The sequence below is a fragment of the Numida meleagris genome, chromosome 16 (assembly GCF_002078875.1).
Source record: "Numida meleagris isolate 19003 breed g44 Domestic line chromosome 16, NumMel1.0, whole genome shotgun sequence".
NCBI classification, from domain to species: domain Eukaryota; kingdom Metazoa; phylum Chordata; class Aves; order Galliformes; family Numididae; genus Numida; species Numida meleagris.
Window position 1 is genome coordinate 10,160,348 of NC_034424.1, and position 15,900 is coordinate 10,176,247.

The 15,900-nt window shown below is 35.8% G+C and overlaps 1 protein-coding gene across 6 annotated transcripts in view; it reads left to right on the plus strand.

The window, feature by feature from the left end:
• RALGPS1 (Ral GEF with PH domain and SH3 binding motif 1) overlaps window positions 1–15,900 on the plus strand; it is a 100,595-nt gene that overhangs the window by 3,517 nt on the left and 81,178 nt on the right. For all 6 annotated transcript variants that reach the window (XR_002443678.1, XM_021414176.1, XM_021414177.1 and 3 more), the window contains exons 3-7: window positions 1,152–2,438; window positions 7,969–8,055; window positions 9,832–9,952; window positions 11,698–11,805; window positions 14,455–14,505. Coding sequence is in view for 5 of the 6 variants with exons in the window: in XM_021414176.1 (XP_021269851.1) it covers window positions 9,902–9,952; window positions 11,698–11,805; window positions 14,455–14,505 (210 nt within the window). In the remaining variant the exon portion in view is untranslated. The remainder of the gene's footprint in view (window positions 1–1,151; window positions 2,439–7,968; window positions 8,056–9,831; window positions 9,953–11,697; window positions 11,806–14,454; window positions 14,506–15,900) is intronic.

Genomic DNA, 15,900 nt, shown 5'->3' on the forward strand with positions numbered 1-15,900 from the left:
TAGCACTCAGAGATGTTCAGCGTGAAAGAAACAGTGAAAGAAAGAATAGAGTATGTCCCCAAAAAGCAAGTAAACAAAACTGCCCATGATCAAATTTGGTTGACAAAGTTGAGATGGAATGAGAGTGTACATTACGTTTCTTTTTGGTTGAAATACTTAAGTGGATACTGACCCGTTTGTAACTTGGCACTTTGATTCTTCTGTGATGCAGGGTATTTGGCTATGGCAAAGAGTCCTTGCTCTATGTTTATTAGGAGTACAGATAAGTTCTGTGTGTGTGAAGAGAATAATACTTTCCAAGCAAAGGATTGCTTTATGTGATGCTAGTAGGAATTGTGTGTATTTAAAGTCTAGAAGATGCTTTTTTTTTTTTTGAAGTGGAGGTTCCATAACAGTAAGAGGAGTGTAGAGAATGTAGTAGAGACACTGTGATAACACTCTGATACTCGGTGATTTTTGTTAACTTTAGCAACGCCACATAGACTTTAATGGGATTTTCATGTCAATTTCTCTGTGATAATCTGTACATCCGTGAAGTATCTGTGAGATGATCATCTTCTAATTTGATCTTTAATTGTCTTAAATACTAGTTATTAATAAAATTGGTATAAGACAGAAGAGAAGGGAAAGGGTGTGTCTAAATGTCACCAAGGTAAGTTACCTGGACAATATTTTCTCAGGTTTGCTGGTGTTCATGTTTGCTAAAAGAGCTGTTCTTAATTTACTGACATAAAAAATAAGAATGATCAATTGTATTTTGTTCTGTGTCCTTAGATAAGTCTTGAGGAAACCAAAATGAGAATTAATAATGTTTACCTCTAACCACAGCCATATCTGCTTGGAGTTTTTAACGACTGATCGTGAGAGTGAGAATTGCAGATATTTATTTGGAGAATAATTAGTTATGAAATTCTTAAAATGTTGCTCTCCATCAGGGATGTAATCTTCATTTTTGAGTTTTGGAATTTGTCACACATCAGTCAAACTAGACTGTGGAATTAGCTTCCAAAGCAATTTAAAGCTGGGAGGATGTTTCCTGTATAATCCTGTAAAAACACCATGAGCGTGTTTCAGATCAGAAATGCACAGTTTGAGAAGAAGTGAGTTATATAGCAAATATTGCCATAATTCTGTTTTCTGGTAATTTGCAGGAATGTCATGCTTGTAAATGAGGTAAAGCTACTCTATAGCCAGAGCTATTGAGTCTGAAGAATGGACTAATGAAGATGTGCAGCAAAATGGGTTGAGTGCGGAACTACCTTAGTCTGTAAGTATTCGTCTGTGATTAAAGAGGGTATTTTGCTGTTTTTGTTTGTTGGAATTGTCTATCAGTTCTCTTCTGTTGGGAGAACCTAGAGTTGTGACAGTATTTTACAGTAATATTGTGGGTATTTCTTCTTCCGTGACTGCTTTATTGAGACTTATCTGAATTGTAGCTCTCTCAAACATATATCTTGTCATAAGTCAGCAGACTTGTTGGAATAGTAATGGCTTTTGAGAGAAGACTTACTTTTCCTGTAGAGAAAACTGCAGTTCTATTCTGATTTGGATCATGATGGTATCAGGTTCTCAGAATTGACTTTCATTATTTATTCTTTAAGGGTATGTGTTATTTTTGTAGCTAGTGTTCTTAAACTGATAAATATTCTTCACTTTTTTACCTTCAATTTTATGCAGCAGTGCTTACTCCCTTTTTTCCTCTTTTTATGTAGTAATCTTTTATTTTCTTACCATTTGCTAAGACAGTTGGTGGTCATGTTTTGTTTAACTGAAGTAATTATCAGTTAATCACAATAAACAGTTATTCTTCATTATAAATGTTTGTTTTGTTTTTTTCAGGTGTCAATAGACAACCTCCATGAGCTGCTTTTATAAGGGTGACTCCTGCAGAATATCAATTGCATGTTGTTTGGATTAAGATAAAGCAATTTAATTCCACATAGCAGGGAGTTATAACACCCCAACTGCATTTTGGAAGTAGCCAGAATGAATAGCTATATAGTGTTCTTTCACTTTTCTGGGAAAGTGGGACCAGCAGTTCACAGTCATTGCTTATAGAGTGTCAATAGGGGGTGGAACTGGAGAATCCGATTTGATGGCCTGTTTGGTCTGATGTACGTATTACTGTCAAGTTGCCTTCACACAGTCATGTGTTGGAATGAGGATTGCTTCCAGACTGATTAATTTTATACCAGTCACTTGAGAGGTATAGGGTAGCTTTCTCTGCTAGAGTTAGGCTTCCTCTAGACTTAGACACTAAGACAACTGGAGTTAGTAATGTTCTTGAGAGCTGTCTTGGCTGATTGAATTATCACCTTCAGTGACTGTCAGCTTTTTTTTTTGGTACAGATTCTGTCTGTTACACCTTGTTGGAAGCAGAACCCACACTCACTGTGACCCTATGCACTGTGACCAGTAGTGATCTCTGAATTCCTCCTGTATGTATATCTTTTCCTGAGTTCTTTGTTTCAGGAACATCATATTTACAGTTGCCTTCTGGATCACTTTAGCTGAAATAAGTAGACATTTACACTGTCCAAGGTCTTTCTTATACTTGGATAGTCTCAAAATAATAAACATCTCTATCCCTTGGTTTTGATTGAGGCATAGAAATCCTCTCTAGATTTACATTGGTATTTCTAACAGATAAATTGTGTCTAAGGCATCTGATTTCGTTCTTGTGCAGCAAGTTTACTGATTCTGTTCACTCTTGCTTCCTCCTTCCCCCACCAAGAGAGTGAAAGTTTCTCTAATTAAAGTATAGTTGCCTTTGACCATATATTCACAACAGGCATCATTGAGTAGTCAAAAGTTTATTGCTCAGCAATTTTCTGGTTATCACCCTAAAGGATTCAGACCTAATGATCTGGTTGGTTCTAGGTAGCAATCATTATCTTTTCCGTTAAACAAAGAGTCATCAAAGCATTTGCTTCAGTTCCCACAATTTCCTTCTCCTTGTTTTTCCTGAGAAATAAAGTTGTAGTATTTTTCGGAACTCAGAAGTGCTTGTGTCACACTGTAATCCTCATTAATTCTGTAACTTTCATGTAGTCTTTATATCAGTCAATTTCTTGATTTGTACTGTTAGCTATTCCCTGATAGTTCTGTGTTTTGTTTGTTGTTGTACCGTGCTTTCACACAAACACACTTGTTCCTTGGTCATTGTTGAAGGCTCATAGGTAGCAGAATTTTGATTTACCAAAGACCTAAGTGCTCATCATTAGTTCACTGGAAAAAATGGGTGGTATAGAAAAGGAAATTTGTTTCATCCATTTGACTTTTTTTTTTGTCGTTACTGTTTTTTGTTGACTGCTCTGTTATTGTGGAAGATTGTGCTGGGCTGCACTAAGAAGAACAGTGCCAGTGGACTGTAGGATATGATCCATCTTCTCTACTCAGCACTTGGTTACATTGTATCTGAAATGGTGTCTTCAGTGCTGGGGTCCCTAGTTGAAGAAAGTTATGGACATACTGGAGTAAATCTAACAAAGAGCCACGAGGACCGTTAAAGACACTGAAACATCCTTCATGTAGTGAGACACTGCTTGCTGAAGCTAACTATCGTGGAAGAGAGCAGGGTCATGGGAAATGCTACCAGTGTATAGAGGCACCTGATGAGAGGATGTAAAGAGGATAGAGGCAGAATTTTCATTGCTACCCAGTGAATGGAAAAGAGAGGCAATGGCCGCAAATTAAAACACAGGAGATTTCATCTAAGCATGAGAAAACGCTTATTTACCTTGAGAATGGTCAAGCACTGGAATAGGTTGCCCAGAGATACTGCCGAATGGTGACAATCAAAACTCATCTGAACTTTCTTGAGCACCTTGCCCTTCTTGAGCAGAGGGATTAAACAGTTTCAGCCTCAGTGATTCTGTGAAAAGATATTACAGAGTCTCTGAGAGACGGTGGGGTTTCTGAATTAACTTTCTGCTGGTAAAGCAGTGAGCAAACATGGAAGTAGTTGCGGTAAATAACTCTTAATGCTAACAAGGGAATATTTATCCAGTCCTGCATGGACATCTTGATTATTGAAGTATAGATTAAATCAGGGGCAAAGCAGTAATAGTAGTCACTAGTTCCTACGCTTTACAAATCTCTTCCGGAATGCTTGCTCTTTCAGTCAAAGTGATGCTGCAAAATTAACGCATACGATGTTAGTTTGGAATGTTGGAAGATGTGAGCAATTAAAATATTGTCCACCTCTGAGTACATTCAGTTAATTGGGACTTAGCATGGTTAAGTGCTGTCTAGTATTGTCTTTTTACTAATTTCACATCAACCATGTTATGACACTTTCTCTCTGTTTTTCTAAAGAACACTGTAAAATAGATTTTCTTAATAATTGTGTATAAGAGCAGAACCTAGAAAGAACTCATTTCCATTTTAATTTCTTAAGAATATGCATTTGTCCTTGGTAAGTTTTCTGAATTATGATTCCATACCAAAACAAAAAAAAATGAAGACATTCTGAAAAAAGACCTTTTAATAAGTTAAGAATCGCTGCCACCTAGTGGAACACTGCAAACATTGAAGTGTTCTAAAATCTGATTTGGAGAGAATAAGTCTATTTTATGGTTAACACAGAATGAAGCAGTCTAAGTAGTGGCAAGGGATGCTAGTTTTTTTTTTTTTTTTGGCAGAGGGGAGTGAGTAGCTTCACTTATTTTCTTAAATTAAGAAACAGACCTTCTTGTTTCCAGTGAGAGCAGGACGTGTGAGATACTCCTGCCGTCTTTTAACATTTGAACACAAAACCATCTTGCTATTAATAGAGCACTTGGAAACTGCAAGGGCTGTTCTGCTTTTGCGGCAAATATTGCAACTACTAGTCCTTGCTGTGATATAGTGTTTACTGCTTCATAGCATGCTAATGATGATTAGTGTGGCAGGGTAGTTGTCAACTAGTTGTGCTGAGAAACTTAAACATAATGCAGTGTTTGACTAAAAATGACTGCTTAAGTGGAGAGTTTTTCAATGAAAATGAAAAGCTGGGTTTTACAGAGTGTATCATAAACTGAGCTTTGAATGTTATTTCTAGCCTACTGTTAGATATAATTCAAATCGGTTGTGTACATTCATAAAACGCAAGTAGTTTGAGACCTGGATTTTGAATTTGTTTCTTAAAACTCACCACAGCAGCTACTGGCATTTGGAATATTTGTCCTTCTTTCTTCATGATAGAACTTCGTTAAGTACACGTGCACTAGAGAGGTGGAAATAGGAGAAATTGAGCCATTGTAGTAGGAGAAATCAACTCTGAATCTGTCTTTTCATGAGTTAGACTTGATCCTTTGGCAACTTTTGTCAGTTGATGCAAGAATCTGCTTTTCAGTCTGCTTGCTCAGGAATAGTGCATGTTATTGAAAAGTATTCATTTACCTTTCAGTTTGTGGTCTCCTAAATCACTGGGTTCACACATAGCTAATCCAGAGAACCTTAAAAACGTTCACGTTTTTGTTTACGTTCCTATTTTAATCTGTTGTAGATTGACAAGGCTAATGAGACACAATTTCTTTGTTAATCCTGCACAAACTTTGTGCTGGTAGTATAACAGTGAACGGTTTAAATTCCTGTACTGAACTTTGGAATACTGTTTTTCTTCTAAGGACATAACTTCACAAACCAGTATAGGATTTTATATGCTTAATTTAAAAATCAATTTCCATTAGCTTTTCATTGTTCATCATTAACTATAATAAGATTCTCAGAAAAGAATGTGCATGAAACTACTAACTTGTTCATGACGTATTTTATCTATAGGTGGTACTGTTGCCTAAAGTATAATGGAACTTATTTTAGGAACTTCCAGGTGAAATGGGTACTGGAAATACTCCTGCAAGACAGTTGCCACTTTGGAAGATTTTAGCCACATAAATGTAAAGGCTTTTTTAAATCTTATATAGCCTAATTACTTTTTTTTTTTCTTGAACTGTTAGTAGGCAACTATTCTTTGTTTTGAATACTTTAGAGTTTTGTCTTGTACAAAATGGCCAGAAATGTTCAGTACTGAATTATTTCAGGACAAGAGCTTGTTCATATAAAACATTGTGACTAGGCAATTCAGCTGTCTAGATTCTCATTAGTATGTTTATGTATACATTGTATATCATGAAAAAACAGTGTATGAAATGATGCTCTTTTCTAAAGGAAGAGGTGTTCACGTTGACTACACCTGCCTTTATAATAGGAAACATGATCCTTTTCCTTTCCACTTTGGAAAAATCATGTGGGAGGGAATGAGAAGTGGGGTTTGAGAATTAATATGTGACTGGACAGAGGCACTCAGGAAAGTAAAGATAGTACTTTCAGACACCAGATCCTACACTCTTCAGAGCTGATTCTGTCAGTCAGGAGTAGAGTGATTTTACAACTCTGCTCAGTGCTCCTGAAATTTGTGCGTTACTTTTCTCCAGGTTAGTGAGTATCCTGTTATAGCATTCAGTAGCTGCTTTTTGGAAAAAAAATTGAGGAAATTCTCCTTTCAAAGTGCTTCTAAGTTGGCTCCCTCTGTCACTACAATGACAAAACAGCTGTAAATTGTTCAGATTCAGAATAATTTTGAGAATTTATTTCCTTTTTATTTTTAAGACAGTGACACTAAGCATTGGATATCAGGAAGAACTTCTTTACAGAAAGGGTTGTTAAGCACTGGAACAGGCTCCCCGGGGAGGTGGTTGAGTCACCATCCCTGAGTGTGTTTAAAAGCCATTTGGATGTGGTGCTCAGGGACATGATGTAGTGGTGGGTTGTTAGAGGTAGAGTAGTATGGTTAGGTTGTGGTTGGACTTGGTGATCTTTAAGGTCTTTTCCAACCTGAGCAATTCTATGATTCTATGATAAGCAAAGGAAACTTTAAAAAAAAAAAAAAAAAAAGTGCTGCATAAATACTTAGAAGTGGAGAAGCAGCAAAACATGGTTCTAGATTACCTTGATATTACTTCCCTTTCTATCTGTATTTATTAATAATGCAAGATGATAGGATTCTTTCACCTCTTTCAAGCCTCTAGGCTGCAGCTGGATGTGATGTAAATGGTGACATGTTTCACATCAGTGACTGAATGGAAGCATGGGGGTGCAAGTATAACCACATTCTGGTTTCATCCTGTTTTCTTAATACACTCCCACCTTCCTCTTCAAATACGTTAACTGTGCTAACATATTTTTATTTGTACTCTACGCCCACAGCATCTGAATATGATTTTGTTCATGGTTCATGAAGGAAAGAAACACTCTAATGTTGAACATCTGGAGGAATAGTTGTGGAATGAAGAAACAGGAAAATGAGTGCAGTGAACATAAACCAAAGCTGAATGTGGAGCGCAGTGTGGTTTATTGTAGTGGTGTCCTTAGGTTGTGACAACTGCCTAAAAAATGGCAGAAGTGCAATAACATTTTTTTTATCTTGCTGGCAGTTGAAAGCAAGATCCTTTTGGTGTTACTCATTCACTTGCCTCAGTCAACGAAAGCTAATCATTCTGATATTTGGTACCATTTATTTATTTATTTTTAAGAAATCAACTCTGCTAACTTCCATTGATTTCAACCAAGTTTATCAATGTGTCACTTCTGTGCCAAAGATGACAAAATTCGACAAATGCTGGTAAAATAGTGGCATAGTGGCTGTAGGGATTATTCTTGTAGGGTTTTTTTAATTTTGTTTTGATTTTATTTTTTTCAATTTTACTTAATTACTGCAAGGAGAAGGAATGCATATGTAAAATGTATTTGTTAAGCTGGCAACAAAGAACCAACAACCTCTCTTTGGTATGTGTATTTGCACCCTGATTTATCCATTCTGCTACCAGCAAAAATGTGTTAGTGCTTTTGTTTTCAGGTATTAAAGCACACTTGTCTCTCATGTAGTGAATGTTAAAATTGTCTCTCATGTAGTGAATGTTAAAATTAGCAGTAAAACTGACCTTGGGCAGCTTACAGGATCACGTACAGGATTTTTCTCTTCCCCAGTCAGAGCATTTTTGAGTCCCCGCACGCTGGAAAGCCTAGTCAAGAAGCTGGAGAAGGAAGAGATGAGAGTATTTTTATGGCCATGATGTAAGTGCCACATTTGAAAGAAATTACATTATAAAAATTGCTTTCCACTTGAGTATCTCTGAGGGCTTTTAACAGGAGCTATTCCAGACCCAGAAATAATTTGCAGTCTGTTAGTGCTCAAAACACAAATGTGTTTATATGTGAGATAAAGGAAATTGCTTCTTGACTAGTTTGTCTGAGATGATTCTGGCATTGTTTTCAGCATGGATACCGATTATTTTCATGTGTCCGTGAGATTATGTGGAGGGTTGCTGCTGTTTGTCCTGTAAGACCTTCTGGGGTGTTAAATGCATTGAAAATCTCACCTTTCCTAAATAAGCTAAAATAGAAGATTATTTTTATTCTGAATTAGTAAATGCTATGGTCAAATTCTATGGTTGTTGGTTTGTTTTCTTGGGTTTTTTGTTGTTTTTTTTTTCCTACATAGACTTTATTTTCAAGTTGCTCTAATTTCTTTCATTTATCCTTATGTAAAGTTTTGAACAAAATGAATGCTTGTGTGTGTGGGAGCACATGTTCTGGTATTTGGATAACTGATTTTATTTTGAAAATTTTTGTGGGATTGTTATTGAATATCCTTGCTACCTGAATTCCAGCTCTGTAGTCAAATCAGTTGTCATTTCAGTTGTGCCTGTTTGCATACAAGTTGTTTCTTCTGATTGAGACACAATTTAATTATTGATATCTTACATCCACCTCTGTCTATGTGCTACTTATCCTTTAAAGCGTGACTACTGAAATACATGCAAGAAAATGCAATCAGATTTTGTGATGTCAGGGAGATGATTCTTTGCTGAATTAATACAGTGTCTTATATTTATTTGTACTTTATTTAAAGATTGAGTGGTTCTTTTGTATAAGAATATTACTATTGTGATCAACATCTATTAATCCAGAGCTGCAATATGTTAGTGGTTTTTTTTGTTGTTGCTTGTTCTTTCAATTTCCATTAGACTCTTTGTATTTCTGCAGCAATGTAGCTGGAATGAATTATTTCAATAGATAGAGGTAACATCTTTGTGGTATCACTTACTCAGCTTTTTTTTGCCATTCAGCCTTTGGTTTCTGGAGGAAGCTTAATGTGGTATATTACATGTGTGAAGTCTTAGGCCAATTTGGAATTGCATCTCTCTGCTTGAAGACAGTTTGAAAATTCTTACTTCAGACCATGCTGGATTATCCAGGATCCTTGAGATTCTTCCTTCCTACAGTGGAGGATGGTGTTGACTATTTCTCTGCTCTGGAAAACATCCATTCTTTGTGGCCTGACATAAAATCCTTTCAGACACACCTGTCTGTAAATATTAGTGGACGTCTGAGCAGCTACAAGTGTAATTTCTGTTTTACAAAGATGCAGTCAGATTTCAATTACCAGTCATAAGAGTAATTAATACACTCAGAAATGATGAGCAGGGAATTGTGAGGAAGCACCATTTCTTCGGTCAACTGTTAGAGTTTTTTGTCTTAAAACGTGTTCTATTATCCTGCAGTTTCTGAATTAATCAGTACAGACTTTACATAGAATCTAATTCAACTTAAATGTCAACCCTTTTATTTTTTACAGCAAACAAACAAAGCATTTATTGAGCTAATTGAAAGTGGAGATAAGGACTTTGCCGAGTTGTAATGATACTCACTCACAGTCCTTTAGAGTTGGTAGCTGAAAGGCAGAAGAGAATCTAGCCTTTAAAATTATATTGTTTCTAAGATTCTTTTCACAGAGAAACAACAGTGAAATCTCTTGTGTTTATTTTCATGAATACATTTGCTTTACAGGTATTCTGTTTTTGTCATGTTGTCTTACCAGTGCTGGCTGAGCTGAAAATTTCTGCTGCTTGGTGCGAGCATGTATAAAAGGAATGACTTCATGGCCAACGTGATGGTCACCACTCCAGAGGTACAGTTCGCTGTTGGGTTTTTTTGCTTGTTTGTTTTAATTGTATTACCTCCATTATGAAAGTGAAAGTTTTGGTTTGTTTTGAAATTCAGAGAAGCCCTTTTCCACTGTAGGTCATGTCAGTTGTGTTTCTTACAAATAGTGTAATATTTGACAGCATGGTAATTTGAGCTCTGTGGTTCTGAGTGTTCATAAGCTATTCTTTTGTTGTTGTTGATAATGACAATTACTAATTTAGATTAGTTTTAAATAAAATTTTTTTGACCAGTTACTGCATAATGTACATTTCTGAAAATACAAGTATTTGTTAACAAGTTAAGAACAATGTAATGTACGACCCAGATCAAGCCAGTCAGATGTATTCCATCTAGTTGCTTTTCTGTCGGGAAGAATTTTACTAGTTTAGTACTAGTCTGTAAGATGGTGTTCATTTTTATCTTTTGTATCCTTTGGAGACCAGGCAACCAAAAAAGTGTTCTATATGATCCATGTACTGGTGGTAGGCTGTGTTTGTTAGGTCCAAGATAGCCAACTGAATACTGCTTAGGTGTTAGTTACCCTACTGAATGAATTTATTTTTTTACCCAGTAAAGCACCTGTTTTAAATGTACAATTGGAAGTAATTTTTTCTTTTTGAAAAAGGTAATGTTTTGATGAAATTCTTCCCTACTTGAGAAATTGTACTTCTTCTCTGCTTAAGAAACTTAAAGAACTGTGTGAAGCAACTTTTTCCATAGTGGCACCTTTTGTGCACAAAATTTGATCCTGTCGAAGTGGTTCTCCTAACTTTCATGAAATTAATCAGCTGTTTCAGTAGTGAACTTTAGAAGTCATGTAACAAAACAAAAATATATAATGCAGCTGTGGCCTACAGAAGATTATTTTCTCAAATACAATATAAATGCCCTCTTCTCTCAAGATGGGAATAATTTCAAACTGGATGTGTAAACACAACTCTGGTCTCCTCTTAAATTAAAATTCCTGTTTAAAATGGTGTGAAGAGGCCTTTTATCAGGGCAAAAAATATCTGTCATAGCTCAGAGCATAAGAAGTCTCCATGGTCAAAGCAAAGATTCTTCTAATCCATTATTCTGCATCTGGGAGTGACCAACTGCAAGTGCAGGAAGAGGGGCATAAGAGCAGAAACATCCCCCTGCTAACATATGTTTGAACCCTAAGGGCTTCCTGAGGGGAAGGTCCTGGTTAGCACCTCTCAGTGGATGTATCCCATAAATCAATCTCATCCCCTCTTTGAATCCATGTAATCTTTTGACTTGCACAGAATCCTATAACAAGGTGTTCGTCAGCTTTGTTGTAGGCTCTGTGAAGACTGAACTTTAGTTACATTTCAGGATATGTCAGTTTTCCCTTTTTTTTTTCTTCTTTGTGCATGATTTGAATCTGCCTACTATTCCTACTCTTTACTTGGCATATTTAATTGAAACACTTCGATTGAATATGAATATTCAAAATCCCAAGTTTCTTTTTATGTGACAGCTCTTTTATCTGTATTTTAAAAATATCTTTCAAAAGCTGGAAAATCCATTGAGCTAAAATTATATGTTGCTTTAGTTTTTACAGAAGGAAGTTTTCTGAAATGTACTGGCAACATTCACAAACCATCTTAAGCTAAACTTAGTAATTTAAAAGTACAAATCTTTCTGAAGTTCATGCTTTTTTGTGTAGTTTCTTGATACTTTTTAACCAGTCTGCAGATAAGCGTACTTTTTTTTTTTTCTTTGTAGGGTAGTAGCAGCTCTGATTCTCTGGAAGGGCGAAGTTCAGATTATGCCAATAAGAGCTACGATGCAGTTGTATTTGATGTATTAAAAGTAACTCCTGAGGAGTTTGCTGTAAGTAGAAATGTTTATTTTGCATTTATGCATGTGTACTCTTCATGGCTTGTAGGATATAAAAAGCAAAAACCTATTATATAAACTATATTGTAGGATTTAATATTTCTGTGCTGAGCTGACATAGTATATTTGTTTTTTCTACTTAAAGCTATTTGATTTTTTTCCCAGTGTTTCAGAAAACAATACACTTAGTAATAATACATAACTCTAGGTATGTGTAGTTCTGTTGGTTTTTTGTTTGCTTGTTTAACTGAAACCACAAATACTCATCTTTTCTAGTGAAACATCAGTTTCTCAGAAAAATCAGTTTCTTAAAAACAGTAAAGAATCTTTTTGTAGTCATTAATGCTAAGTTTTCAGTACCAAACAGAAAGCAGAGCTGCTGTTCTGGCATAAGGCTGAATATAGTTCTCATGTTTTGTCTCCTATTATGTAATTTACATGTTAACTTGCTGGGGAACCAGAAAGAGTGGGGATGACAGTTACTGAACCTAGTTCAGTGTTTCCACGAATATTCTGGTCATCAAAGCAGTGTTTCATTCATTTGGCTTAAGATCATACCTGTAATGCCTTCTTTACAAAAAAGACCTGGAGATATGGCTACATTGTTCCTGTAAGTTTGTCACTTCGGAAAAAAGTAATCCAGAATACACAGATGAAAGCTCTTGTTAGGGAGATGGATGGTAAATCTGCATCAACTCCGCTTAAAAAAAATGGCCTGCCATTTTGACTCCTTTTCAGCAAAGTTTTACAACTTTGTGTAAAATCAGAAAAATAACATTAGAGCTGACTAATCAGAGGAGACAGAATATGAAGTCTGAAGATAGCTCAGAACATTGTATATTCTCAACACAAGCAAAAATGCATTTGTAGTGATTTCAGAAATGTATTTATAAAATTATCTGGTTGATTTAAGGTTCCATGTAATTCAAACTCAGCAGTTCTTGTTATGTTCAAAATTTTTACTGCTGTTGGATTGAGACAGAAGCTTGTTGGTGAACGTCTTTCTTTAATGGTGCATTTCAAGAACAAACACGTGTGCATACACACACGTTATGTCATTTAAGATATCTTTTAGCTCTCAAGTCCAAACATTTGTAATCCTTTTTCTTTCTCTAGTTCTAGTGGTGATCAAAAGCCATGATAACTTTCCATTTAAATTATGATGGTTTTGTTTATCAGCTGTGACCAAGAACCCTACTATAAAGCTGTTTGTTTCTTTGAAGTTGGTGGTGTTGATTTTAGTAGAATCTTGTAGTCTTTTAACATGAAAACTTCCTTAGCCAGAGAAGTTGTTCTTCTTGTCCCAGATTGAAGCCTTTTCATGGTTTACCTGATCTTCTGTTGTAGTGATTGGAAAGATCAACACAATGGAAAAGACGCTACAAAAGAGGTGGAAGGACTGGCACGATAGAAAGGTGCTATAAAGGCAGGGAAGAAGGTCGCTCACCCATATCAGGAGATTCTGGGTTCGCAGGGAAAAGCTCCACCGAGGAGGGATCTCCAGAAAGAGATCCTTCCTTAGTGGCAGTCAGCCTTTCAATGAGGCCTAAGAGGAGCCGTGCTTCAGCCCTTCTGGTTGCACAAGTGAGTTGCTTCCAGGGCCTTTCCTCCAGGTGTTTAATCAGTGGCTCAGGCCGTGACTCAACAGTTCCATACATCTGTTTTAGTGACAGCTAAGAGTGGTCAGAGAGTGGTCAGCTAGGAATTTGTAGCAACATCTTTTTTTAAAAATAACCATTTATGGAAGGAAATTTTTTCTCTTTAGGCTTATGTCTAAGGAATTATACTAATAGTAGAAACCATTTTAATATCTGATTTAAATGGAAAGTTACTATTCTTAATTGGTGTAATCAATTGGGCATTCTGAGAGTTCTGAGAGTTGGTTTGGAAGTTTTTGATTTGTTTCAGTAAAACAGAACAGCCAACAAAAAAGATTTCCTGGGGAAAGATCCAAAGAAGCATTCATTAGAGGCTCTCTTTTAAATGTTAAATTGTGGGAATCAAGAAGTTAAAAGTGCTGTTAGTTTATATACTTACAGTATATTTGAAGAACCTCTTGTTTAAATACATTTTACAGGATTTCTATGTATACAGTGTAGTTAGGAAACAACAGAATTATCTGATTGCTGGCATGCTGAACAGTCTACAAGTACTTTTAAAAAAAATCATTGGCTTTGTAACAGCATTATGATGTCTTATCAGGAAACACTGATCAGTGTGACCTCTTTAAAGCATGTTCCATTTACAACTAGTTAACATATCATAATGCATTATTGTATTTCAAGACAGTGATAGTCTGCTTTCTGTGTGATGGGCAAATAATTCTGCCTGCATTTCTGTTATGTCAGTAAGTGCACGAACCCTTCAGACTCTGAGAACCCCAGTTTTAGTTCTTGCTACAGGTACAGAAAGCTGTCACGTAGTTGCAGCAATAAAATGTAAAATTGCAAAACGACTTGTTTCCACTCAGGTGGCATTCTTGTGGTATGACAGTCTGTACAGGGGTGGCCTAATTCTGGGCTGATCATTTCTGGTCTGTGGAGAAAATAACACTGTATGTTTGAAGGGCCACATCAAGCAAATGTAAACATGTAATTGTCAGCTCTTCATATTGGATGAATTAAAATTCTATCTTTATTGCAGAGCCAAATTACATTAATGGATATGCCAGTATTTAAAGCTATACAGCCCGAGGTAGGTTTTTTTTAACTGTTTGTTTACGTCTCTGGGTTTTCAGTGCTGTGGAAATGTAACCATTTATGTAAAGCTCTCTTATTCTAAAATGTTCAACTTCTTGCACTCTGCTAGCACAGTGAGTCTAATATCTCATAATCCAGCCTGATTTACTTTGATTTGTCATCTGTCTTCAGAGGAGACAGCTATGCTTTTTTACAAGCCCTGCTACGTGTGAATGTTTAAAAAAAAAAAAAGTGTACTGCTCTCTTTTCTGAATTTGTCAGTTCACGTTTCACCTGTGGAAGGCTTAAATGGTGAAAGATAAGAGATCTGAAATATGTTGGAACTTGAAACGCATTTTCTGGTGCTCACGCAGTAACGTGTAGACATCTGTATCTGGAGAAATTACAGAGTGATTTTTGGAGATGGAGTGTTTGTTGACTCTGCCTTTTGGTGTGAAGGTCTCTAAAGTTAATAACGTATGTTTGAAAAGTTGAGCGACGTTGTGATTGAAATTGAAATTTGTAATTCTGAAAACAAAAGTCGTCATTTAGATCTGGTCTTAGGGAGAAGTCATTTCCAGTATGTACATATAGGCTGCTTGTCAGATCTGTGTTAATACTGTATAGATAGATATGTGGTAACTTGAGTCTGTAGTTAAAAAGAGGCTGTGAAAGTATATCTGAAACTGCCAGAAGTAGCTACAGGAAAATGAATGCTTTCCAACAAAATCAAATATATAGTTACCACTACAAGTTTCTTCTGATGCATAATTTAAAAGTTAATTTATAGAGAAAATCATTCATTGTTTTGTTTTTTTTTTTTTTTAGATCTTCTGTTAACTTTATACTTCCAAGGGGAATTTCTGTTATCTGTTTGGCAGTTTATATGAAAGAGTATATTTTGCTGTACAGCACTTGATTTTTCTTTCTCTTTTGAACTGGATTGACTTTGAATTAGTTGCTGTGATGAAAAAACATTCAGAAATGCTTCTTAGACTGTGATTAAACTACGTGCCATGCTAGCAATCTCTTGCTGTATTAGCACTAAAGTACTATTTTTAAGTACTTGCCACACTTCTGTCAGGTCTGGCTAAACTCTTCTGACTTAAACCAAAAAAGCAAGAAAAACAAAAAAGAGGGGAAAAAAAAGCTATAACCCAAACCCTTGAAGACTGTTACTTGTCCAGCCTTCAAATTACGGATTCTTTTGCTCTGAGTATAACTTACAGAGATTTCAATTTTTATTTTTTATTTTGTAAGAATTGTAAACATTAATATGACAGTTGCAAATTTGTGTTCTTTAAATGTCTTAGATCTCACATTTTAATGAAATAAATTAGTGAGCATGCTAAACTGTGATGTATTCATGACAGTTTTACTAACTGTAATACTGAGGATGACAATCAGGAAT